The 24,492-nt window shown below is 50.1% G+C and overlaps 1 protein-coding gene across 6 annotated transcripts in view; it reads right to left on the bottom strand.

The window, feature by feature from the left end:
• KCNT1 (potassium sodium-activated channel subfamily T member 1) overlaps nt 1-24,492 on the bottom strand; it is a 99,963-nt gene that overhangs the window by 53,210 nt on the left and 22,261 nt on the right. For 5 of the 6 annotated variants that reach the window (XM_068155845.1, XM_068155849.1, XM_068155846.1 and 2 more), the window contains exon 1: nt 3,392-3,762. The exons of the other annotated variant lie outside the window; for it this stretch is intronic. In XM_068155845.1, the coding sequence (XP_068011946.1) occupies nt 3,392-3,603 (212 nt within the window). In that variant the 5' untranslated portion in view covers nt 3,604-3,762. Of the gene's footprint in view, nt 1-3,391; nt 3,763-24,492 lie in introns of those variants that run through there. 6 annotated transcript variants of the gene reach the window in all.

Genomic DNA, 24,492 nt, shown 5'->3' with positions numbered 1-24,492 from the left:
CATAAACAGGACGTGATTATCTTGTAAAAATGTTTGTGTTTTAAACCCTAATCCCCAGGATCACAGCAAGATCACCAGCCCATGAGATGGGATCCAAACACAGATATTTACACATCCTCATGCCTGCCCCCAGCTCCCTCCCAAACCCAGGGCCACTCAATGGAGAGCACCGCTCAGCACTCGGTTTTTCGATGACTTTGTTCCCTTCACACCTTTTCCTTTCAGATCTCCCCCAACATAAAGCACATGGGACCAACCTGCCTCAGGAAAAGCCCAGCTCCTAGGGGAAAGACTCAATCCTTCACACCTTGCTCCCAATGCAAGATTGCTGTGTTCCAGGAGAGATCTGGCACTCAGGCAGCAGGGCTGACAGCACTCTCCAAAGTGCCCAGGAGCCTGCCCTGGTTGCATCCTTCTCTCAGAGCAGCCCCTGATGCACAGAAGCAGCTCCAAGCATCTTCAGTGGGAGCAACTTCCACAGGACCTGACATATGAAGAAAGGCTGAGAGAACTGGGTTTGCTCAGCTTTGAGAAGAGGAGGCTTACAGGAGACCTTATTCCTATGTACCAGTAGATGAAAGGTGGCTACCAGGAGGATGGAGACTCCCTTCTTACAAGGAGTCACACGGAGAAGACAAGGGGTGATGGGGACAAGTTACTGCTGGGGATATTCTGATTGGATTCCTGAAGAAAATTGTTCCCCATGAGAACAGTCAGACATTGCAATCATCTCCCAGGGGAAGCAGTGGATTCTCCTACATGGGACAGTTTGAAGACACAGCTTGCCAGGGTGCTGGGCCAGCTCATTTCAACTGCACTATTGCCTAGAAAGGTTGGACCAGATGATCCTTGGGGTTCCTTCCGACCTGGCATTCTATGATTCTATGATGAGCAGCTGTGCCAGTCCCAGTGTGCCCACAGCTCCCCATCCACAGGAAAGAGTGGGCATAGCCAGGGCAAGCCCTGGACTCCCTTTTTCCCTCCAGGTGTGCAATCACATATGTCTGTGAGCCGTTTCTTTCCAGATCAATTCAAATCCTTTCCTCCTGTTTTGACTGGGAACGCCTAAGAGCTTTGAGATGCTGCAATGACTAAGAGTAAGGAGGTAAATAAAGTAGGTGAGAATAAACTTCTCTGGCTTCAATCATCTAAAGAATTCGTTTGCATCCCTGAGAACATCCTGAAACCCAGAATCTTATTCCATCATAACCTGGCAACTGCACTCCCAAACTCCCAGTGACAATTGTCGCTGCTAACTTGATAACGCTGCTTGTGTCTGGCTTTGGAGGAGACAAAGCCACTCAGCCATGCTATTCATCCCTTCCACAGCAATCTTCCTGCCTTTGTTGCCTGCGCACAGGCAGTGAGAGGGAAGAGCACAAATCTCAATCTTAATTGTCAGCTCCACTGTTGGGAAGCAGCACACAGAAGGAAGAGAGCCTGGCAGCTGGGGATTCAGACACCGCAAGCGGCAGCTCACAGGGCTCTGCCCGCTGCCAGAGGAGTGCAAAAGTGTTGCCACTTCTCTGCCTCTCAGCAGCATCAGTTCCTTAAGACTGCAGCAATGCACCTGGGATTCTGGTGAAACCCAGGGAGCTGGTTTCTTTTATAAAGCCCTGAAGCACCCTGGTGTGCTCTGAGTGCTTGGCCTCCTGGCAAGGCTCCACTAAAACCCTGCAGCTGTGCAGTTTGGGGAATTACTGTCTCTTGTCCCCCCAGGATCCAGTGACATTCTGCAGCATCCCTCCTTTGTGCCACGCTCAGCCCTGGGATAAAGTTTGGCTGTCTGGCCCTGAGCTGGAACCTGCCAAGCTCCTGAGCACAGGAGAGAAGCCTCTCTAGGGTCTTTATTCATGGCTAATTAGTGGGTATTGTCACGAGGGGTACATCAACAGTACCTGAAAGAGCAGGGGGAAGGAACTAAGCTTCACCACCAGCAGTGTTCAGGACATGCCCTCAGAGATGGAGGTGCCCCCAGAACAGGTCAATCTTTGATGTTTCTTTGAAGCAATGAAAGCAAGACATAAAACCAGAATGAGAGCAGTCTGATCAATCATGGGAGAAGATACAGATTGCTTGTCAAACATGCTGAGACCACATAAGCTTCACAGATTTAGCTCCAATGCACCCACACGCTGCCCATTCGCAGCTCTCCACACATGCAAGCTCTCGCCTGACGAAGTCAGAAAGCAACGACCCACAAGATCCAAGTGTCTGCTCACCAGAGAACTGGCACCAGTGCCATCTGGAGAGCTGACACACCACCCATCAGACCAAGACATGCACCCTCAGTTCTGCAAGTGCACCAAGACTCTGCCTCCCAGATCTGGAGAGAGCCCAGCACCGAGGGAAGGACCATGCTGATGTCCCTGCCTCACTCCCGCAACGCACACCTCCCCCCTCGGCTTCCCCAGTGGGGACCACACCTGCTAGTCCTGGCTTGTTGCCATCCACCCCCCAGCCTCCCAGGGAAACACAGCAAGGTTCTGAAGCCAAAGTGTTTAATTCCTTCCAATCCAAAGCCAAACAAGTAGAATTTGGTGAGCAGAAGCTTTCTTACAGCAGTAATTTGCCCTGGAAAGCGGAGCTGGAAACAGCAGCAGATTACATCCTAGAAGATGTACAGTACACAGTCACAGGGAAGGCAGTTGGTGCCAAGAAGGAAGACAGCATGGATGGGCTGAAAGGCTGAATAGATGGGGGAGAATGAAACAGAAAATGAAATGAGCAGAACAAGAACTGAATTGCTGACAGATGCACCCTCCTCGTAACTAGGGGACCCGAAACACTGTGATTCAGGAGCAAAGGAAAGCGTTTTCATCCTCCTGACAACCAGAGCCCATTTCCCTCTCCACACATCAGCTGTGTGCTTGCAGGAAGAGGCTGCAGCATTCTTTTCTTTTCTTTTCTTTTTTTTTTGCAGTTGTAAATAAATTATTCCTCAGATGAGAGGCTGAGCATCTCTTCTGCCATGCAAACATGGTGCTGAGGTACCGTGCACGCTGTGGCGTTCACAGGGGAAATAAGCTTCAGCCTTGTACTGCACAGATAAGGCGCAGTGCAAGTGAGCAGTGTTGGGTGGCAGCCCCACAGACTCAGGGCAGCTGTTCAGACATGCTTTGGACATATCAAAACAAAACCCCCAACAAAACCACCCAAGCACTCATCAAAAATTTAAAGGAGCTAGCCTTTTTTCTGCTCCAGCTGCCTCTTTCATAACACAACTTTGGAGCTGGTGTGGCTCTTTAACATCGCTAGTGGCAGGATTTGATCCATCATCCCTCCAGCCCAGGGTGGCACTAATCCTTTTCTCCCTCATTTAAAAGATAAAAGGTGTTTCCTCCCCCCACACACACCCAAAGCCCCACGCATCACTGCGGTCCTGCAATACCTTTGTCCGACATCACTCCCCAAGGATCCCATCCTCCGAGCTGGTAACAAGGGGCTCACCCCATGGACATCTTCTGTCGTTGCTGGTGGGACAGTTTTTACATGGGAATTGCTCTCTGAAGGGGAATTCTTCAGCTTGGCTCTTGCCATCTGCGCGCTTTGGCTGCCTCTCCAACCTCCTCCTCCTCCTCTTTCCCCCCTGAACTCTCTCATACATAGCAATCCTCACCGCATTCAGTTTAGAGCTGTCGGCATGTACCATCTCCTTCCTTCTTCTCTCTCCCCACTCACGGCTGCTCAGTGGAACAATCCTGCCCTGTACATTTATTTTGGTAGTGAGGGGAGTCAAGGCAAACTCTGTGGCCTTGCTGCTGCAACAAATTTGGTGCAAGACGACTGAGAAAACATCCACAATGCAGGAAGCTCTGAACCATCTTTGTTTAGCAAAAAATGTAATTGCCTTGGCTGCCTCCTTTAACAAAGTGCTTGCGTTGCTCTTATCACCACAAGCAGGGCAGGGGCTGAGGGATTATTTTTTCCCCATCCCTGTTTTTCAGTAGCAGCATGAGGGGGAGGAAGCTATTTTATCGTATTCCTCTGTGTAAGGAGCAGTGTGGACTGCATGCCAGGGAACAGACTCAGCAGCTTGGCTCACAGACACAAAGCAGCAAAGCAAGGTCCCCTCTGAAATGCACCCCTGGGAATGGAGCAGAGAGGAACCTGCTGCTGCTTCCCTCTGAGCAGCCATCAGCCATGGGGCTCAGGCACTGCTCACCTGCCCAGCTGAGGCAGTGCCTGCAGAGGGGTTCCCAGACAGCCCAGCTTTCCCTCTGCAGGTGAGAACAAAAGCTGCTGCTCCTTGGACATGCTTGGTATTGATTCCTCAAGAGAGCAAACAGAAAAAGGAATTCACTGTAGCCAGGGGTGGCCCAAGGAGGAGCCACACGAGTCCCCCAGTGAGCAGGTGGGACCAGAGTGCAGGGTCAAGCATGCTGCTCTCAGGATATCACCAGTCCATAGCCACTCCTGCTCATGCTTGATGGCAGCCCTCAACACTGAGCATCTTCAGGAGGGCCACAAGGGTACTGCAGAGAGGGGCCAGAACTGTAAACCCGGGGCACAGGGCCCAGCACCTCGGACAGCAGTAGCCTGGCACCACCCCACGACATCAACATCACCCCACAGCATGCCAACATCACCCCACAGCATGCCAACATCACCCCACGGCATCATCACCCCACGGCATGCCAACATCACCCCACGGCATAACAGCAAATATCACCTCACTGCCTACCAACACCACGACACATCATCATCACCCCATGGTATAACAGCAATCACCCCATGGCATGTTCACACCTACTCATGGCATGCCAACATCACCATGTAGCATGCCAACACCAGCCCACTGCATACCACCATCGCCACACATCATGCCAACCCTGTGCTCCAGTGCTGCCCCACTGTGTGCTTGAACTAAAGAGTACATTTGCAGGCTGCTCACAGGGAGCCATCACACCATGAGCAGACAACAGGGAATGATTAAACTTCACCACAGGATTTTTTGGTAAATGACCAGGATGTACCAAGAGTCACCACAGTGATATCTGGAAGGGTCTTCCCAGGGTCTGAGAATAGACAGCGAGGTAAGGGCTGCCTCTGAGGTAGGGACAGAAGTTGCCCTGAAATGGGAACTCTGGGATCCCAAGGACTTCACTTATGGAATTACACGCCTGACATTTTCCTCCAGCACCAGCAAGATGCCCTGACCACACTGCCACCACCCTGTGAGGCTGTCAAGGTATGTGGCACCACCATCCTGCACCAAGCTCAGGGTGGAAAAGCCAAGTCCTTGCCTTCCTGTCTCCCACCAGGCAACTGTCAGGCCTGGACTCTGCTCCTGCTCTGTCCCCTAGCATCAGGACCCAGCAATGACTTACCCTGTGACACTGAGGCTGTTCCCTGGTGCTCTGGGAAGAGAAACCAGGTCCCTTTTTCCTGTTAACCAGGCCCTTGTTTCCCCACTCAGAGCATTATTTCTTAATGGGGTTTCACCCTGAGACATCCTTTATTTCAGCATTTTGAAATGTAAAATGGATAAAAACCCACAGCCCATTTGCTGATCTGCCAGCTTTCAGCACACATTTAATTTCTTCTTTTGCCTCAAAATAATTCATTAGCTCCATGCAATCAGCTCCTAACAGAGTCGATCCTTTCTGCTTCGTGGGTTGCTTCAGCCTCAGCTTACTGCTCCTTGTCTGCTTCCTTCAGGGCGTTGTTCCCAAGCCCCAGGACAATTACTGCAGTGGGCAGTGCCCAGCTCAAGGGCTGATGAATCCTACTGGACGACTGGAGTCAGTGGGACTGGGGCAATCAGGTCCCTCTTTTCGAGAGCTGTTTGCAGAGTTGACTCCTAATTCCAGCAGAACCTGAATATCAGGGCTGAGGGCTGATGTTTAAGGTGGTTAGTGCTTCAACTATAGTCTCAGCACTAATGCCATTGAGCAGCAGCACAGAACAGAAGAGCTATTAAGGAAAGATCTGGAGAATTCTACCAGAAAATGCAAACTCTCCCTTGATACTTTAGCAGTGTTGAAGGTGACAAAAACCACATCAAAGAACCCCTTGAGAAACTTAGTTCCTGCCTGCGGGAGCCTCTACATGAAGATTCCTTTTCTGTTGAACTCTTGAACACAAACCAAGGCACAGAAACCAGCAGAGAGGGGAATGATCTGACACAGGGTCATGAGAAACTGCAAGCAGGCTGCTGGGTTGGACAGCCACCTTCCTTCCAAGGGAGAAAAGAGGTCACCTGATGGTGAGGAGAGCCTCTCCAAGGCTGGATAACACCACAGAGCTACTCAGGTCTGCGTTGGGCTGCTGAAGCTCTTCCCTTGCTGTAGTTTTGTGAAAAAAATATTCCTCTTTCAGGCAAGGCCATGTGTTCCACACATCACCTAAACAGTCTACAGCATCAGCTGCATCTGTCCTGCCAAGCTACCTCCCAGCCAGTCACTGAGCACGGTCAGGTCAGTAAGAGCAGCTGGAGAAGGAGTAAAGCAGGAACCTGGGGCAAAGGCAACCTGGAGCTGTCTGTGTCCCTGAGCCACCAGCAATGCAGCAAAAGCACCCTGGTCCTCTCAGCTGGGAGATGGGCAGCCAGGGCTCTGGTGAGAGAAAGGGAAAAATACAATCACCAACTGATTTGGGTTGGAAGGGATCCATAAAGCTCATCCAGTCCAATCCCGCTGCAGTGAGCAGGGACAGCCGCAACTAGAGCAGGTTGCTCGGAGCCCCAAACGACCTGACCTGGAATGTTCTCTCCTCCAGGCTGAACGACCACAACTCTTTCAGTCTGTCCTCACAGCAGAGGGGTTCCCCACTCTAATTACTGTTGTGGCCTCCTTTAGCCACACTCCAACAGGTTCATACATCTCCTGTGCTGAGGGCTCCAGAGCTGGAGCCACAGCACTGCAGGTGGGGATCTCATAATGAAAACCAGAAATCCTCAAATGCTGGATTGCTGGTGGAGTACATCACTGTCTGCCAAAAGGTAAAGGATCCCACTGAACAGATACAGAAACTTCCCTGTAACTCAAAAGTGAAGGGCCACGTCTCAGAAAAGACATTTAAAATGAATTTCAGCTCCCTTTGTTGGTGATGCCCATTCATGGCTGCTGTGTGCTTACCCTGAACTCAATGCCACAGACAAAACACTTTGCTCTGTACATCCAGAATGCTCACTCCTGCTGAGAAACTCTGTGTTCCTAGAAAGAGCCACAGCTGTACAGGTGCCCCAAAGTACAGCTCGGTGAGTCTGCCCTGCAGGGACACACTGTCTGTGTTCCCACCCACAGTCCACCAGGGCAAGCTACACATCAAACACCTTGTTTGTACAGCACATTCTCCAAGGAGTGAAAAATCAACAAACCACAACCTTGGTAACATCAAAGTCCAAGCCAGAATTCCTCTGGTCCAGCCTGGATGCTAACCATCTGACTGCAAGCCAGGAAATCGGTGTTTAATTTTGGTTGGAGAGCCCATTACAAACTGCTGATTTCTCGTTTCAGCGGCTGCATTGTGCAGCCACCACTGCTGTGCCGGGGGCTGAAGAGCTGACTGGGAGCTGCTGAGCAGCAGTTGCAGTGCTAATAATATTTCTGAAAATAAGATTGAGAAAGAAGCAGATTTGTCATTAGTCCTAATTGAATCTGCAGCAACTGCACTGTTAAATATTCTCCTTTGATCCAGGTAAGCTTTCAGTCCCGACTGCCAAAACTCCTTTTGCACCCCTATCCATCTCCTGATTACTAAAGCATGGCCTGGCCCATTATTACCAGTTGATGAAACAGGAAGGCACTGGGTTGATTTCAGATTCTTCTGGTAAACAAACCTGTTGTGTTGGGATACAACCCAGAAGTGTCAGTGTGCAAAGCCTTCAGTAAGAACAGTCAGATTAATGTCTTTAGAATCTTGAAAGGTCGTAGCATCACAGAGTTGTTTTGGTGGGAAAAGACCTCTAAGATCATTGAGTCCAACTGCCAAAGTCACCCAGATCCTCCAGCTGCTCCCCTCATCGGGCAGGTTTGGCTCTGTGCTGCCTCAGGGCAGCCCTGACCTCCTGCTACTCAATAATTCCATGGCAAAGGAAGGTCCCAGCAATTTCATTACCACCACAAAAGGCTTCCCATATTTCAAAACCCCAACAAATGTAACAGGATGACACTAATGGCTTAATAAACTCCAGAGCATGACTAATTCTTTGACAAACCTCACAAACCCTCTGGCCCAGCTCTTTGCTCAAGTGTTTTTGCAGGAGTGCACACACACCAGTGCTGCCCTTTGGTGGCCAGGGGATGCCCTACACTGTCACCATGAGATTTGCAAAAGCTGCCAAAGCTTTGAGGTTGCCAAGGCTCAGGCTCAGCCCTGCAAAAGCAGCTCCACACCCACTGCAAGGCTCCTGCAGAGCCTTGATAGAGGACACAGCCTCAAGCTGCACCAGGGGAAGTTTAGACTGGAAGTGAGGAGAAAGTTCTTCACAGAGAGAGTTGTTAGCCATTGGAATGTGCTCCCCAGGGAGGTGGTGGAGTCACCGTCCCTGGAGGTGTTCAAGAGGGGACTGGATGTGGCACTTGGTGCCATGGTCTAGTAGTCAGGAGGTGTTGGGAGACAGGTTGGACTTGATGATCCTTGAGGTCTTTTCCAACCTTATTGATTCTGTGATTCTATGCATCCAGGGAAGCACCAAGCCATGCACAGCAGCTCTGTCTAAGCACAAGAGAATTGGGTGGAAATGTCACTGTTTTGGAGAAAATGATTCCTCACTGGATTTTTTTTTTCCTCTGACCTTCACAGGTCTGTCAACAAGAAAAGAAAAAAAAGAAGAAGGTAAAACCCCCTAATATTGCTGTTCCATGCTCAGTCTTTGCCTAGGAGTACAAACGACTACAAAGATGACTGAGGGCTACAAAGACAAAGGGAGTGAAGCATCTTTGTGATGTGGGAAGGTTGAGAGACCTCACACAGTTTAGCCTGGAGAAGAACAGATTGAGAAGGGATCTTCTCAATGCTCAGCAAGAGCTAAAGGGTGAAGGGTAAGAGAATAAGGCCAAACTCTTCTCAGTGGTGCCCAGGACAAGGGGCAATGGATACAAACTGGAACCCAGGGGGTTCCATCTGAACAGGAAGGAAAACTTTGCTGGAGCCCTGGAGCAGGTTGCCCAGAGAGGTTGTGGAGTCCTTCTGTGGAGAGACTCCAAACCCACCAGGACATTGTGATCCTGGGTAACCTGCTCTGGGTGACCCTGCTTTAGCAGGGTGGTTGGACTAGATGATGTCCAGATGTCCCTTTCATAGCACCATGCTGACCTTGAGGTCTTTACAGGCCCCTTGCCTTCTCTCCTGACCAGCACACCCTGCACAAGGGTGGCCCAAGTAACATTTTCCTAACAGGATAGGTCCTTTTGCCCATATTTTTGACTATTGATCAGCAGGTGGAGTTGCAGTTAATGAGAGGGTTGAATCCAAGAGTTTTGGTTCCTTTTAAAGTCAAAAGTATTAACTCAATACATTGATTACTTCAGATTGCAGAGATATTAGAATATAGAGGAGATGCTAGGGAATCCTCTCTGGACAGTAAGGATTTGTGTGTTTATTAACCAAAGTGCTTACAAAATATGGTTGGTATTGAACCAGAGTCAATTTCAAAAGCTCTCTCCATTTTCTTTCCATTAGCATGGAGTGGAAGGTCCTCCCTGGCACATGGCCACGAACAGGGCAGCAGGACCTCAGCACTCAGCTGCTGCCAAAGAGCAAGCAGATCTTTCTCACAGATGAGCTAGGCAGTGAAAATCTGGGTTTCAAAGACACAGATGATCAAATCCTTCCTGAAGGGGCTGGGGAAAACCCAGGGATGGATGGTGACTCCTAACTGATGTCCAGAGAGACATGGGCTTCCCAGAGGTTGCTCCCCATGAGGGAAGTGGATCTCCTCAAGCAGATGGCTGCCTGAGCACTGCTACATCAGGTTAGGGCCTGACAAGTCCATAGCAGGACAAACACAGTCTGCATTTAAGCTCCTGCAGCCTCTGTGTCTGATGGATCACAGCTCCTGCCTTCCCCTCTCCTGCAAGCAGGGGCCCCCAGCAGCAGATCTGCCAAAGCTAAAGGGAGGATTTCCCAGGACTTCAGTTTTCTTTGAGGTGAATCCATGGCTTGGTACACTCACAGACAGAACCAGTAATGGGCTGCAAGCAGTGGGACAGTGACACCAGAAAGCATCTCAGTGACCCTCCCGCCTGCATTCACAGTGCACAGAGATATTATTGACTGTGTGTATCACCATCACACCAAGAGGTCCTAGCCAAAACAAGCTTCTGCTTCCCTGGGCTCAGCAGAAGAACCAAGCCCTTTCCCCCTGCAGTCTGAAGAGAGCCAAGATGTAAGAGGTTGATGTAAAGCAGGAGAGGGAAGGGGGGGGAAGGCCAACCCTCAGTGATTCCACAGGAGCTTGCAAGAAGTTATAGCCTCTTTGAGTCCTCCACTAAGAAACAGAAAATCCATTATTTCAGTGGAATTTCTCCATGCACTGCACAGAGCTCACCAAGGCCCAGGGGACATTCAAGAGCTGGGAGAGTCCTCCCAAGTAACAGGGCCACTGAGTAGCTGGAGAGGTGATGTGCAGAGGGAGTGATACACACTGAGGTTGGGGTGAGAGCAGCTCCCTGTAATGCCTGCTCATCGAGATCTAGGGCACCAGTAAGCCAACCCCAAGCCCTGTCTTGCCTTTGCTTCCACTGCTTTCTGCTCCCTCTGCACCTTGCCTTGGCAGGGTTAATGTCTTTGCTCCACAGGCACTGACGAGTTCCCCAAGAAGCCGTCAGATGGTTCTTCACCACTGAGAGTTCTCCTTTGTATCTAGGACTCTTACCCAACATTTGCCTTTAAAAAGCAACACCATTCATATGAAAAGTTGATTAATTCCACTTGTTATAATTACTCTCACAAATAAAATCCAGCTATTCCCCCCCTGTGACCATGGGGGATAATGGTCCTTACCCTTTGCAGTAAAGCATTTCATTTCCAGGGGTGAGAAGCTCTGTACCAAGCACTAAGTGTTCTTATTAAAGTGTCATTAAAAGCATTTCAGGAAAAGTTCTCAAACTGCAGGGATTTCTGTCGTCACAGCAGCTGGCTGGGACAGCAACTGTGCTGAGTGCTCACTGCCAAAACCACGACTCAGTGCCTAAGTCCCTGTCTCTATTCAGGAGTCTCCACTGGAGCGCATTGACTGCAGGCAACGCCACCGCAGCAGCCACATCCACCTTTGGAAGGGTACCAGACTCTGAGGATTTCCCTCTTACACCACCCTGTGGGACCTTGTTCCACCATGGTAGGCTTGCGGGGTGGCTGCATCCCCACTGTGCTTCTGTGGTGTGCTTGGCACCACAGCCAACAGAAGAAACCCAGCAGGAGGGAGCCTGAAGCAGGGAAGCACCAAGATTCACTGGCACCATCCCATAGCTGCAGAAACCTTGGGCCAACTGGTGCTGTACCAGACACTCAAGGCACCTGAAAGATTTGCGTGACGCAGGCAGAAATTAACTGGCTGGGGTTTATTTCCTCACTTCCCCTATTTAGTCTTGGCAGCTGAATCAGGCAGGCCCCGAGAACAGCACCTGGCAGCAGCTCCCTGCCTCACCCAGCAGCTCCACAGCTGAGTTTGGGAGACTTCTCTAATAAACCAGAGCACTGGAGTTTCAGGGAAAAGAGAACATTTTAGAGAGCACAGAGGAGAGCATATTTAGCAGCAGCAAGAGAGCTGGAAACAGAAGGAAGCCTTTGAAGAGCTGGGCTGATGGAGAGAGATGGCAAAATTATGTAAAGGAAGAAAATACATACAGAGCTTGCAGGCAGGCTGTGAGCCCAGGGGGGGCTGGCGTGCCTGATACTGGAAGAGCCTTTGATTTCTCTCCTCTTCCCCAATTCTCTGCATCAACATTTCAAATGTTAACAATTTCAAAACATTAGTACTTAGAAGAGGGAAGAGCATCAGCCTTGCAGACCCAGGGCTTCAGAAACTGCCCAGTCATGCCTTGCAGCTTCCCCCCACCCAGAGCAGTGAGCAGCACCCACACCAGCCCCAGCACCCACGCCAGCCCCAGCACCCACAGCACCTCACGGCTCCGAGTGCTGGGGGCTCATCCAGTCACCCCACAGCTACACCCTGCCCCCCATGGGTGACTGTAGGACTTTCTCCAATGAGTCCCCTCTTGGCCAGCCCAGAGGAGGGGCAGAAGGCCCTCTTGGTCAGGGAACTCCCCAAGTACCCGGGGAGCTGGCGGGAGGCCTTACATAACTGCGACGCAGGAGCCTCGCGCGCTGAATCCCAGAACTGTCATCGCAGCCTTTGCAAACCCATTTTTACCTCTCTAAGTGTGGCTCATCAGCGACGAACATGAGAGCTGCAAACCCAGAATGTTAACTTGGGATTGCTTTGCAGGGAGCAGAAGAAATAGAGCAGACCTGAGCAGATGCTGAATATCCCTACAGAGCCACGCTACCTCCCACCCGTTCCCTCTGCCTGTGGTGCACTGTACCTGCTCACAGGCAGAGCAAGGGGACCCTGGACCTGTCCAGTCACTGGGAATCTCTTCCCACTTCTTAACAAAGCTGGAGAGAAGTTAAAATGGCCAGAGGAAAAGAGAAGGTGTCTGTATACCTGTCACAGCTGTTCAGGCTGGCAAGGAAATTAAAGCCCTTGGGGAAAACCTAAATATATATCTGCAAGGGAAGCATGAAAAGTCTTCAGGCAGAGCAAAGTAATCAGGCAGAGCCGAGTCACTTTTCCAGATGAGTACATAATGGGGTCACGAGCTGCTTCCCAAGATTTAATGAGCCCAGCACCGGGGTCCTCACCCAGCACAGCTGACAGCCGGCGCTGGCAGGGATGGGCACAGCTTCCACAGCATGACTCAGCCCTGGCACTGTGCAGGGAGCCAGAGCAATGCAGGAAGCAAGGATGCTCAGAGGAGGTGGCAGGGCAGGATCCACACCCAGGAGCTCCTGGGCTCCTCCCTGATGCAGAGCTTGGGGCTGTCAGAGCAACCTTCCCAGGGATGAGCAGGCTGGGGACTGCCCTCCACTGCCAGCATCTGCAGTTTGTTGCCTCCCAGCTGTAAGGATCTTAGCACTATAAATATTTCTTACTCCAAGAGTTTCTGCTTCCCCTGGGAATGTGAAAACACCTGGTAAACACACGGGGAACCACTCACCATACCCACAGGAGGAGCAGGGATGAAGAGGTCTCTGTGCTCAAGCTGTCAGTCAGGCAATAAAGCCATGTGTGGAGTAATTACCATGGCAGTCATAGAATCACAGACTGGTTTGTATCAGGAGGGACCTTTAAAGCTCATCTAGTGCAACTCCTCTGCAGTGAGAAAGGACATCTGCAGCTACAGCAGGTTGCTCAGAGCCCTGTTCAACCTGACCTGGAATGATTCCAGGGATGAGGCATCCACCACCACTCTAGTGTCTCTACCTTCTCTCCAGCTTTTTCCAATGGATGGAGCCCTGCAGCCCCACTCCAAGGCCAGGATCTTCCCCTTGCTGCCTTCTTTCCACCAGCAGCTGAGCCAAGACCCAGAGGAAGCTTGGTCAGCAGCTAAGGACAGGACAGACCACAGCAGCATGCTCAGCTCTGGCTCCTGCAGCACACTGTCCAAATCACTCCGCTCCAGGGGCCACCCTGCTCCTCTGGGCCTCACCCTGGCTTCCTCCAGGGTTTGTTACAGACAGCAAGGGCTGAAAAAGCACCTTGTGCCTCCCCACAAAGCCCTTTGAGCACTTGCTATTTCCAGCCCAGCAGCGAAGCGCCTTCAGAGCTGGCGATGCTCCGGATGGAGCCACGGAACACCTCACAGAGCTCCTGAGCAGAGCTCACCAGGAAGCAATTTCACAGAGGCTTTCAACGTGCCAAACTGATCCTTACTTTGCACTTGTAAGGAACCCTGGGACTCTTTTTTTTTTGGTGCATGACTGTTTGGTGTGACAACTTTATTACCCAAGTATTAAAATCCTAATGGAATGATCTGCTAAACTGCCAAGCAGTGTCTGCTCATTAAATGGCTCCAAGAGTTTCTGCTTAAAGTGTGGAGAATTTTGGCACCTACAAATTTTAACTTCTTTGATTTTTTTTTTGTTTGTTTGGGTTTTTTGGGGCTGGATTTTGTTGCTGTTGGATCTTTTGGTTTGTGGGTTTTGGTTTGCTTTGCTTTGTTTGTTTTGGTTTTTTTAAGATGAATCTTCCAAGCAGAAACTTTGGGGCTCTTTGGCAGCTCTGCTGACTGTGTGTCATGACAATAATTCATAGAATCATAGAATTGTCAGGGTTGGAAGGGACCTCAAGGATCAGCCAGTTCCAATCCCCCTGCCATGGCCAGGGACACCTCACAGTACAGCAGGTGGCTCAGAGCCACATCCAGCCTGGCCTTAAAAGCCTCCACGGGTAGAGCTTCCAGCATCTCCCTGGGCAACCTGTTCCAGTGTCTCACCACCCTCATGGGGAAAAACTTCTTCCTAACATCCAATCCAAATCTACCCATTTCTATTTTTTTTTGTCATTCCCCCTAGTCCTAGGCCCCTCAGTTTAGGAAGGAGGTTGACTTGCTGGAACGAGTCCAGAGAAGGGCAACGAAGTTGGTGAGGGGCTTGGAACACAGCCCTGTGAGGAGAGACTGAGGGAGCTGGGGCTGCTTAGCCTGGAGAGGAGGAGACTCAGGGGTGACCTTATTGCTCTCTACAACTACCTGAAGGGGGGTTGTAAACAGGCAGAGGTTGGTCTCTTCTCCCAGGCAGCCAGCACCAGAACAAGAGGACACAGTCTCAGGCTGCGCCAGGGGAAGTTCAGGCTGGAGGTCAGGAGGAAGTTTTACATGGAGAGAGATTGCCCATTGGGATGGACTGCCCGGGGAGGTGGTGGAGTTGCCGTCACTGGAGGTGTTCAGGAGGACACTTGACAGCATGCTTGGTGCCATGGGTTAGTTGATTGGGTGGTGCTGGGTGATAGGTTGGACGTGATGATCTTGAAGGTCTCTTCCAACCTGGTTTATTCTATTCTATTCTATTCTATTCTATTATTACCTAACACCCTAAAAAGTTCCTCCCCAGCTTTCTTCAGACACTAGAAGACCACAATAAGGTCTCCTCAGAGCCTTCTCTTCTCCAGACTGAACAGCCCCAACTCCCTCCATCTGTCCTCATAGCAGAGGAACTCCAGTCCTCTGATCATCCTTGTGGCCCTTCTCTGGACGTGCTCCAGCATGTCTGGGTTTTTTTACCTTCCCCAGGGTCACTGGATCATGCTAGGTACCATTTGCCATGTTTTTTCCTGTTAATGTCACCTTTCATTTTGTAATGCCTTATATAAGGCAGAGAAAATGGCAAGTCCGTATAAAAAAGGAACTCACAATGCGCTGCAGAAATGAGCCATGAACTCCATGGAGTCTATGACAGCCTCATCACAGTGTGTGGGAAGGACTAGAACAAGGGGTTGTACCAGACCATTGATCTCCAAGGATGTTTCTTATTTTAACTTCAATGAGAAAAATTTGCTTACCAATCTGTAGTGGGCTGCAGCTGACAGTTCTGCCATCAGACAGGAGGTCCTGCCAGTCATGGGATGGGCAATGCCCAACTTGAAGCTCATGCTGCACCCAGATGCCATTCTGACAAGCATGGTCTTTCTCTGTACACATTCAGCCAAAAGCAAGGCTCAGCAGCAAGACACTGAAAGGAAAAGGTGATGGAGGCTGCTGGAGCCCTGGAGCAGGCTGCCCAGAGAGGCTGTGGAGTCTTCTTCTCTGGAGAGATTCCAAGTCCAGCTGGACACTGAGATCCTGGGCAACCTACTCTGGGTGACCCTGCTTTAGCAGGGGGATTAGACTAGATGATGTGCAGAGATCCCTTCCAACCCCACCATGCTGGGATTCTGTGAAAAGAAAGGTTTCGTGTGCCATGCTCAGGCCATCCAAACCACCACCACAAACAGGCACCGTGTCCTCAAAGCCTTAACGATAGCAGTTGCATGATGATGAAAGTCTTCTACAATGTCAGGTACCTACCTACCTCATACTCTGAAGTGTGCAGATGACTGCATTAAACCCCATGTCCCTGACACAAGAACCTCCAGGGGCCTCTTCTGCACTGAACCCCCCTGAAATCCTGCCCAGAGGAGCGAGCACTGCTGATGCATCCAACAGATGCATTGCCTTCTGCCAAGCACGGCCGGGCACAAGCCAAAGGTGAGCTACAGCCCCAGAAAAGGATTTTAAGTGAGGTTATTGGACATGGTTGGTCTTATCTTGCCTGTCAGTTCAACTCCCATGACCAAATCATCTGTTGGGAAGGAAATAACCGCTCCAGGAGCCAGTCTGACAGCAGATGCTATTTCACAGGCGCTGGCTCTTGACTGCCTCATACATTTAAAGTAAAAAGCACCCTTAAAAAAAAATTTGTCCTGGCCTCTTTTCATCTCTCATCTAAAGACACACAAAAACAAGAAGGAAAAAGCCTCTTTTTTTTTCTCTCTCCACTCAGTGTGTCCTTAAAGACTGAACTGCAAACACCTCCCTCGCCATTTATATTCATTCTGACCAGGCAGAAGCTTTTAGGAAGAAAGATTGTTTAATAAACAGACATTTATAACAAGTGTCTGATCTTGCAGCCTCGTCATCTGGAAAAGAGTTCATTAAACCAAGTGAGAAGCTCTCTGATTATTAAGGGTGTTTAATGGGATCAAGCTCCAATTAGATGATGATTGCGTTAATATCTGCAACCAGCAGGTTCAGCTGCACTCCTTTCTCTCCCTATGATCTGGTAGCGGGAAATAGGGCAGCTTAGAGGGGAGAAAAGCCTTAAAAGGTGGGGGTCATTGTTCCAGCTCTCAAAAGATGCTCAAGAAAAGTAGCATCAGGCCCTCACTTGCTCCGTCTGAAGCGGTGCAGTCCCTCAGGAACTCAGTAACATGAACACGGATGGCGAAGAAATCTCTGGGGGTGTGAATGCCAACCTCATTCAGCAGGCAAAGCCATGCCTGGCACCATGCCATCTGCTTCAGCACACTTACATGGTGAACAAAGGCTGTCCCTCACCTCCAGCTCTGGCTGCCTTCCTGGGGCAAAGCACATCACCAGCTTCTCATGGAAAAACTTCAGCAGTCCGTGAAAAGGATGGCTCTGGATTTACTTAAACTTTGGGCTTAGCCTGAGCCTGCTGCCCAGCTCTGCAGCCAGGACTCCTTCACAAAGCTGAGCAAGGCACGTCCCTGGGTGCTGCATAGCAAGCCTGGGGGCTTGATAGCTGTGGCCTTTGCTCTTTTTCATTGTTGCTGGGTTGGGGTATTTTAGCTGAGGCCGTTGGGAAGGCTTTCATCCTTCATACAGTGCAATGTGCCTTGTACATGTCCGTAGGCAGAAATATTTGCACTGCTGAGCGCTGGGAGGCTGAACAGTTCTTAGCCACAGAGCACTGCATCCGGCAGTAAAATGCATTTACAAGTTCTTAGCAAGAAAGAAATATCTCCCATTAGAGACTAGAACAAAAGCTGACTAGAAATTGTTTTTCCTCTTGATTTCAGCACAGTAGCTGCCAGCAATAAACCTCTCCACCAGCATTGGGCAGTTTTAAGTGCAGATACTGTGTGGGAAGGACCCAAACCAAGTGACAATATTGAGCTCTAAAAGCATTCTAGAGAAAGATGAAGAGGAGCAATTCATGACTATCAGCTCTGGAAGAAGGTGATAAGATGTAGTATCTTTTCATATCACCATCTCCTCACCATGTAACACTTACAGTGACCCAGTACATTACTGCAGCAGAACCTTACAGCTCATGGCAGTCTCTGTACAACAGTTCTGAGATGGCAATTCCACTCTGGAATGAGACTATAAAGTCCTTCTCCACATGGGAAACCTTATGGTATTAATTCACCATGCTGAAACCAATGTCACGTGCACAGGTCTTGAGGAATTTCAGACAGGAGGGGATGAAAGGATGTATGGAGAGGATCAACATCCCCTTCCTTGCTTGCACACCAGCACAGGAGCGAGCACACTCCTGCAACTCTGTGTCTGTGAGCGCCTTGAGAAGGGTATGTCACTGTGCCAAAGACGTGGAGCTGCTCCAGATGACTACAAAGACCAATCTCAAGTCATCCTAAGTGGGAACTGAAGTGTCAGAGAAGGTCTTCACTCTCAGCAGCGTGGGTGTAATTGCATCAAACTGTAATGAAGCAAATCCATCTTCAAAACCCAAGCTGAGGAACAGTGACTAAATAGCTTCCCCCAATAAATGTCTTTCCAGGGACCAGCTGTAACTTCTCCCTGAGAAATAGGGGCACCACCCAATCCCCATCGCTCTGTCCTTGAACAAACTCCGTGACTCTGCATTATAAATGCCAAACAAAATTAGCACTCCGCTGTGCATGCCAATTATTTCAATTAAACTCTCTTCTAATAATCAATTACCATCCATTTGATTAAATTAGAATTTTTTCAAACAATACTCCCATATGGAGCTGTTAGCCCAGAGGTAATTATGCACTTCACACACCGACACGTGGGCACCGGGCAAACGAGCTTCTTTAGGTCTCTGCAGCTCTCCCCACTCCTGGCCATCCAATCACATCCATAGCTGCTCTGCAAGAAAATGGTTTAGATGGTGGTTTAGCTTTGAAAAGCTGCATTCAGTGCCTATCTGCAGGAAAGATGATAGAATCATGAGTTGGAAGGGACCTTAAAGATTCCAAATCCCCTGTCATGGTCAGGACACCTCTGAAAGACTGGGTTGCTCCAAGCCTCTTCCAGCCTGGCCTTAAACACTTCCAGGGATGAGGCATCCACAACTTCTCTGAGCAACTCATTCCAGTCTCACCACCCTCATAATAAAGAACTTCTTCTCAATGTCCAATCTAAATCTACTCCACTCTAGTTTCCAACCTATCCTACCAAACCTGTCCTGTCACCACAGGCCCTTACAAACAGTCCCTCTCCAGTTCTCCTGTAGCCCTCTCCAGATACAGGAAGGCCACTACAAGGTCTCCCCAGAGCCTTCTCTTCTCCAGGCTGAACACACCCAACTCCCTCAGCCTGTCCTCTCTGTTGAAGCCTTTTTGCTCACATACAAATCAGCACACTGCATGCAGCAAAGTTCAGATTAAATAGTTGTGGGGGACTGATTAAGGTATTTCCAGAATGAATGCAGTATAGCTTGGCCAGATGCTGCTGTCCTGATGGTAGCAGCTACAAGACCAGCTCAGCGGAAACAGAAGAGGAGACTCAAGACAAGCTACACCAAGAGTGTTCACTTCCCTTCTGCCTACACCTAGGCTGCCTGTTCTCTCTGGTAAAAATAAAGATACCATGCTGGGACCAGTGGTGAAGGCAGTGCTGGCTGAGCCCCAGCCACACAAGCTCTGTCACAACCCAAGTTAGACGAGTGGCAATGCCAAGTGTCCCTCTTCAGGCAGAGGCATCTGTGTCTCATCAGAGCTGCTCGCTGGCATTGCCCCTGCTGGGTCCTGATTAGTGAAGAGGAAGGAGACAAGATCCTCCCACCACCCCCATGGAGGCAGGGGGAAGTTCAGAGACTGCTTCTTTCTCAAACCCAGAGCCAAGGAAGCAAAACCAACTCCAAAGACAGGGCAGGAGCCATGGCTCAGGGTCAACAGAGGCTGGCCCAGGAGGGACAGCGATGTCCTGTCCACCCAATGCTAACAGCTCCTGCCTTCAGCCTCCACGTGTGCAGGAGCAGGATCCCCAGTGCTCTGAGGAGCTCTCACTCCGTGAGTCTCGGGAGTAGAACTCCCACTTTTGGCAAAGGCCTGCCTCGCTCGTAAACATTTCACTGGTGGATTTTTTGCTGCTTCCTGACAGGATAACACATTTCTCAGCGATGTCACTGCTGCCCACGGGATGGCAAGGTCTCAGGCTGACATTTGCTAAACATCTTCACCACCTGCTCCCCAGAAACATTCCTCTCTCCTAGACAGAGGAGACATTTTTCTTGACAGCTCCTGCCATCAGGGAGCTATCACATACTCTGTCATGGAGCCACCACGTTCGTGCTTCATGCTCTAAGTGCTCTGTGGCACCCCAGCAATGGGTGCCTGATTCACTGGGGCATGGACCCATGGCCAAGGCTCACAGAGGGCTGGTCAGGCCTTTGGAAAGGCCAAGCCCCAAATCAATCTGCTTGTATTGCTCTGAAGTCAGAACACGACTGCAGCAAAGCTCAACCAAAGCGAACTGTCCCCATCAGCGCAGCGGGAAAGGATATGAGACACGCGGAACGGCTCGATGACTCTGCCCACAGCCCCAAAAGTAATTGCTCCCTGCTTAAAGGCAGCTGCTAAATTTGCAGAGCAACGCTCCTGCTGCCGTGGAGCCTGCGTGGGCTGCAGGAAGCGCAGCAGAGTCACTAATGCAAACACAGTCGCTGGAGTACCGGCACTGGCTCCGCAGCCTCCCCGCCGCACTCCCCCACGGATCCTTCCCAAAGCTGCTGCAGTCCTGCCAAGCTGCGGCACTTGTGGATGGTGGATGGAGTCCCTTGGCTGGAGACCCAGCAGGTCTGAGCAGCACAGAATCCAAAGAAGCTGCAAAACGACCCCAGTGGAGCCATAGCCTGCAAAGGAGCACGGGGTGTTCACCAGGCAGCAGAAGTCACCACCCAGCCAGTGTTAATCATGATCAGCCCCAGGAGATCACAGAATATAATAGTGGAAGAGACCTTTAAGATCATCAAGTCCAACCATTAACTGAGAACTGCAGGTCACTGCTAAGCCACACCACACAGTACCACATTTACACAGCTTTTAAACCCATCCCCCCCCCAAGGATGGGGGCTCCACCACTGCCCTGGGCAGCCTGTTCCAGGGCTTGACAACCCTTTCAAGGTTGGTCCACCCTACAGACAGTTCCTCCAGCATCTCACACACAAACACACCTTGCCAGTCAGCTTTATGCAAGGCTACAACCAAAGCTAGAGGACAAGTGACAGAGAAGAATCCTGGAGAGAATAATGAAATCACAATTTTGCCGTGAGTTCAGGGAGTTCTGTTGGGTTGGAGTCATGTTTGTGTTGTCCTCAAGAGGGCTCTACCAGAGTGTTATGTGACAGCAGCAAAAATCATCTGTGGCAAAGAAACTATTGACAACAACAGACATAAAATTGCCTCTGTAAACCAATTGCAGTGGGGCACAGAGTAACAGTCTGGCACAGAGTGAGGGACAGGCACTGGGCAGCCCCATGCAGGTCAAAGGAGCAATGCCACAAGGGTGAGAAAGTGAATGGTGTCAGAGATGCATCCCCACAAGCAACAGAAGGTTTGCATTGACCACAGTGAGTACCTGCACTCTTCTCCATCAGCTCCTGGCAACACCAAGCAGTCCATCCAAGCACACAGACCATTCCCTGGGTGGTGGAAGGCTGCTCCTCTACCCAAGGGAAGAGGTGAGGGCTCAGCGCTGCTCCTCCCACCCCAGCTGGGAACAACTCCAGTGTCAGGGAGCTGGGGTAGCTTAGGTTCCAGCCCACCAGAGCATGCTGGTGGCACAGCAGAAGGCAGCAGCCAGTACTTCACTGGTGCCCAGCTTTGCAAGCAGCAGTTGAACCCTGAGCAAAAGCAGGTTATTTCTGAGCCAACAGCTTCAAGCACAAGACAAACCTTCGTTGTGTTTTTTAGCTCATATCAGTCCAGACTTTAATACATCAACACAGTAACCCTACCATGGGAAGAGCTGAACAAACCTCTCAGCTTCACCAAGGTGACGCTGCACTCTGTGCCCCCACTCCAGCCACACTTCAGCCCTTTGCCCTTGAAGAAGATCACTGATCTCACCCATTTAATTTGTGGCTGTTTCGCTCTTTATGTTATCCAGCTGACCCCATGAGCTACCCACCCCCAGGCTCCATCAGCATGTGCTGTTATCCTCAGCCTTCTGCACAGTTCCTCCTTCCTTCCTTCCCTCCGGCTGCGCCCACGTCCTGGTCTGGCTCTGAACTCTCGAAGGCTGCGGCCATGGCTACTTTGTACATCATGATATGTGTATCTGCACACCCACACAACTGCTGCACAAAAGCAGGCAGGGAAAAACAGTGACAGAGAGAGGAAATAAGGTCATGATAGCAGATAAAACTTCAACAGTAGCATTTGGTACCAAGTGACATGTAGCACTGTGATCTAAACTCTGCACTCTCTTTGAAAGATAAGAAAGAATGGAAGAGAAAATTATTTTCATTACAGCAATGCAGCAAATTAATAGGCTGATAATGGAAGAAATCTCCCAACTCGTGGGCTTGGAGGCTGCTGCTGCTCAGCCTCACACTGCCCAGCAGCCTGCCTTGCCAACCTGCGTTGCCAACACTTCACGGACAAAGTGTGGCCGGCGCAGCTCTGTAGGTAGCTGGCGAGAGGTTGGTACAGTGCTGCTGTGACCTATTCACTGAGCTGTCAGTCAGGGGGAATAACCAAGGTGTTTTCTTTGCAAATGAGTACATACAGCTTTGCTACAGATCCAGGCAAGTGCCAGTGGAGCAGAGGCAAATGCAGCATGGCAAGGAAATCTTCATTAGCTGAAGGGCTTCGGCAGGAAGATGTATTCATGTCTCTCTTGATAAGCAGGACTGAAAACAGTAGACAATAAAGAATTAATCCTCTCTATTGGTGGAACTTCAGGGAAACTGAGATGTTTGGATTCAAATTTCAGGGTTTTCTTCTTCTCTAAACCCCTCTGCTGCGTAGTCTATCACAAATGAAGTGTCTGAGATGCTGTGCCTTACAGAGGGAGAGATTTACTCACCAATTTGTTTAGGCTCTGCTTGTGACCTCTTTTACCGTGACCAGAGTGCCAGAGTGGGGTCCATGAGAAGGCCACTCACACTCAAGCAGAGGACAGGACTGGCTACAGAAGGCAGTGATGGTGGAGCAGGGCTTGGATTCCCACCTCTCCTGAGGCTGCCAGTGGGGGAAGTCTGAGCTAAAACTCCCTACACGCCGTCAGTCACCAAACAGGTTGTGCAGGGGAAAAGGAATGAGCACCACCTTCAGAAAGCAATAAATCATTTCCCTAGGGAACAAAGATGCAACTGTGACGAGATAAGGCAGTGGGAAAACATAGCAGAAAAATTTAATGCATTCTCTGCCATTACAGCTACAGCTGCCAAATCGTTTCTCATGCTGTCACTAAGGCAGCAGTGACAGCCTGACCTTCTACCCTCACCCAAGTCAACAGCAGCACTCCACTGATTTCCACAGACACAGGGTTTTGCTCTGACCATCAAATGGCTTGAGTTGGAAGGGACCTCAAAGATCATCAAGTTCCAACCCCCATGCTATGGGCAGGGACACTTCTCACTAGCCCAGGTTGCTCCAAGCCTCATCCAGCCTGGCCTTAAACACTTCCAGGGATGAGGCAACTTCTCTGAGCAACCCATTCCAGTGTCTCACCATCCTCATAGTAAAGAGCTTCTTCCTAATATCCAGTTTAAATCTACCCTGCTCTAGTTTAAAACCACTGACCCTTGCCCTGTAATCACAGGCCCTTACAAACAGTCCCTCTCCAGCTCTCCTATAGCCCCATTCAGGTACTGAAAGCATACTATAAGGTATCCCCAGGGCCTTCTCTTTTCCAGGCTGAACAGACCCAACAGCAGTAAGAAAGATAAAAAATGTCATCATTTTTTCACCAAATTTGTGGACAGAGACTCACATTTGTGATCTCTGCCAAGATTTTATACACAATCAACCTTCTTCCACCAGCTCACATGTGATGTCTGTTCTCTGCTCTTTACTGGACAGTTTAAGTAGCTGCCCATTGGAGCACAGCAGCTCCAAGAAGCCCCAGGCATAAAGGTGCACACAAAGCTGGAGCAACCAGCAGTGTCCCCATCAGGCTTCAGTCTCATGCAAGGAACACGTGGAAAGAGATTTGCCCTAGTTAATCATGGTAGGATCCAAGACTCCAGCACTTTTCATGCCACTCTGCATTCCATGCCTTCAGTCTCACTGCAGGCAACTTTTCAATTAGGACTTTCCACATGTTCTGTATAACGTGGTCAAGAGGAGTAAAAATATTCATTTTGCTAATGTGTTTGATTTTCCTTCTGCAAGGTCAATGTCAGCCACTCAGGTCCTCCCCTGACAGCATGCCCACCTTGCAGAGCACCTGGAGTACAAGCACTCAGAATCATAGAATCAACAAGGTTGGAAAAGACCTCAAAGATCATCAAGTCCAACCTGTCTCCCAACACCTCATGACTACTAGACCATGGCACCAAGTGCCACATCCAATCCCCTCTTGAACACCTCCAGGGATGGGGACTCCACCACCTCCCTGGGCAGCACATTCCAATGGCTAACAACTCTCTCTGTGAAGAACTTTCTCCTCACCTCAAGCTTAAACTTCCCCTGGTGCAGCTTGAGACTGTGTTCTCTTGTTCTGGTTGCCTGGGAGAAGAGACCAACCCCCTTCTGGTTACAACCTCCCTTCAGGTAGTTGTAGACAGCACTAAGGTCTCCCCTGAGCCTCCTCTTCTCCAGGC

Source organism: Melanerpes formicivorus, unplaced genomic scaffold (assembly GCF_026170545.1).
Source record: "Melanerpes formicivorus ecotype bairdi unplaced genomic scaffold, bMelFor1.0.p_v2 SCAF_33, whole genome shotgun sequence".
NCBI classification, from domain to species: Eukaryota; Metazoa; Chordata; class Aves; order Piciformes; family Picidae; genus Melanerpes; species Melanerpes formicivorus.
The sequence above is the reverse complement of the archived record's forward strand: the minus strand, read 5'-3'. Positions and strand labels throughout refer to the sequence as shown.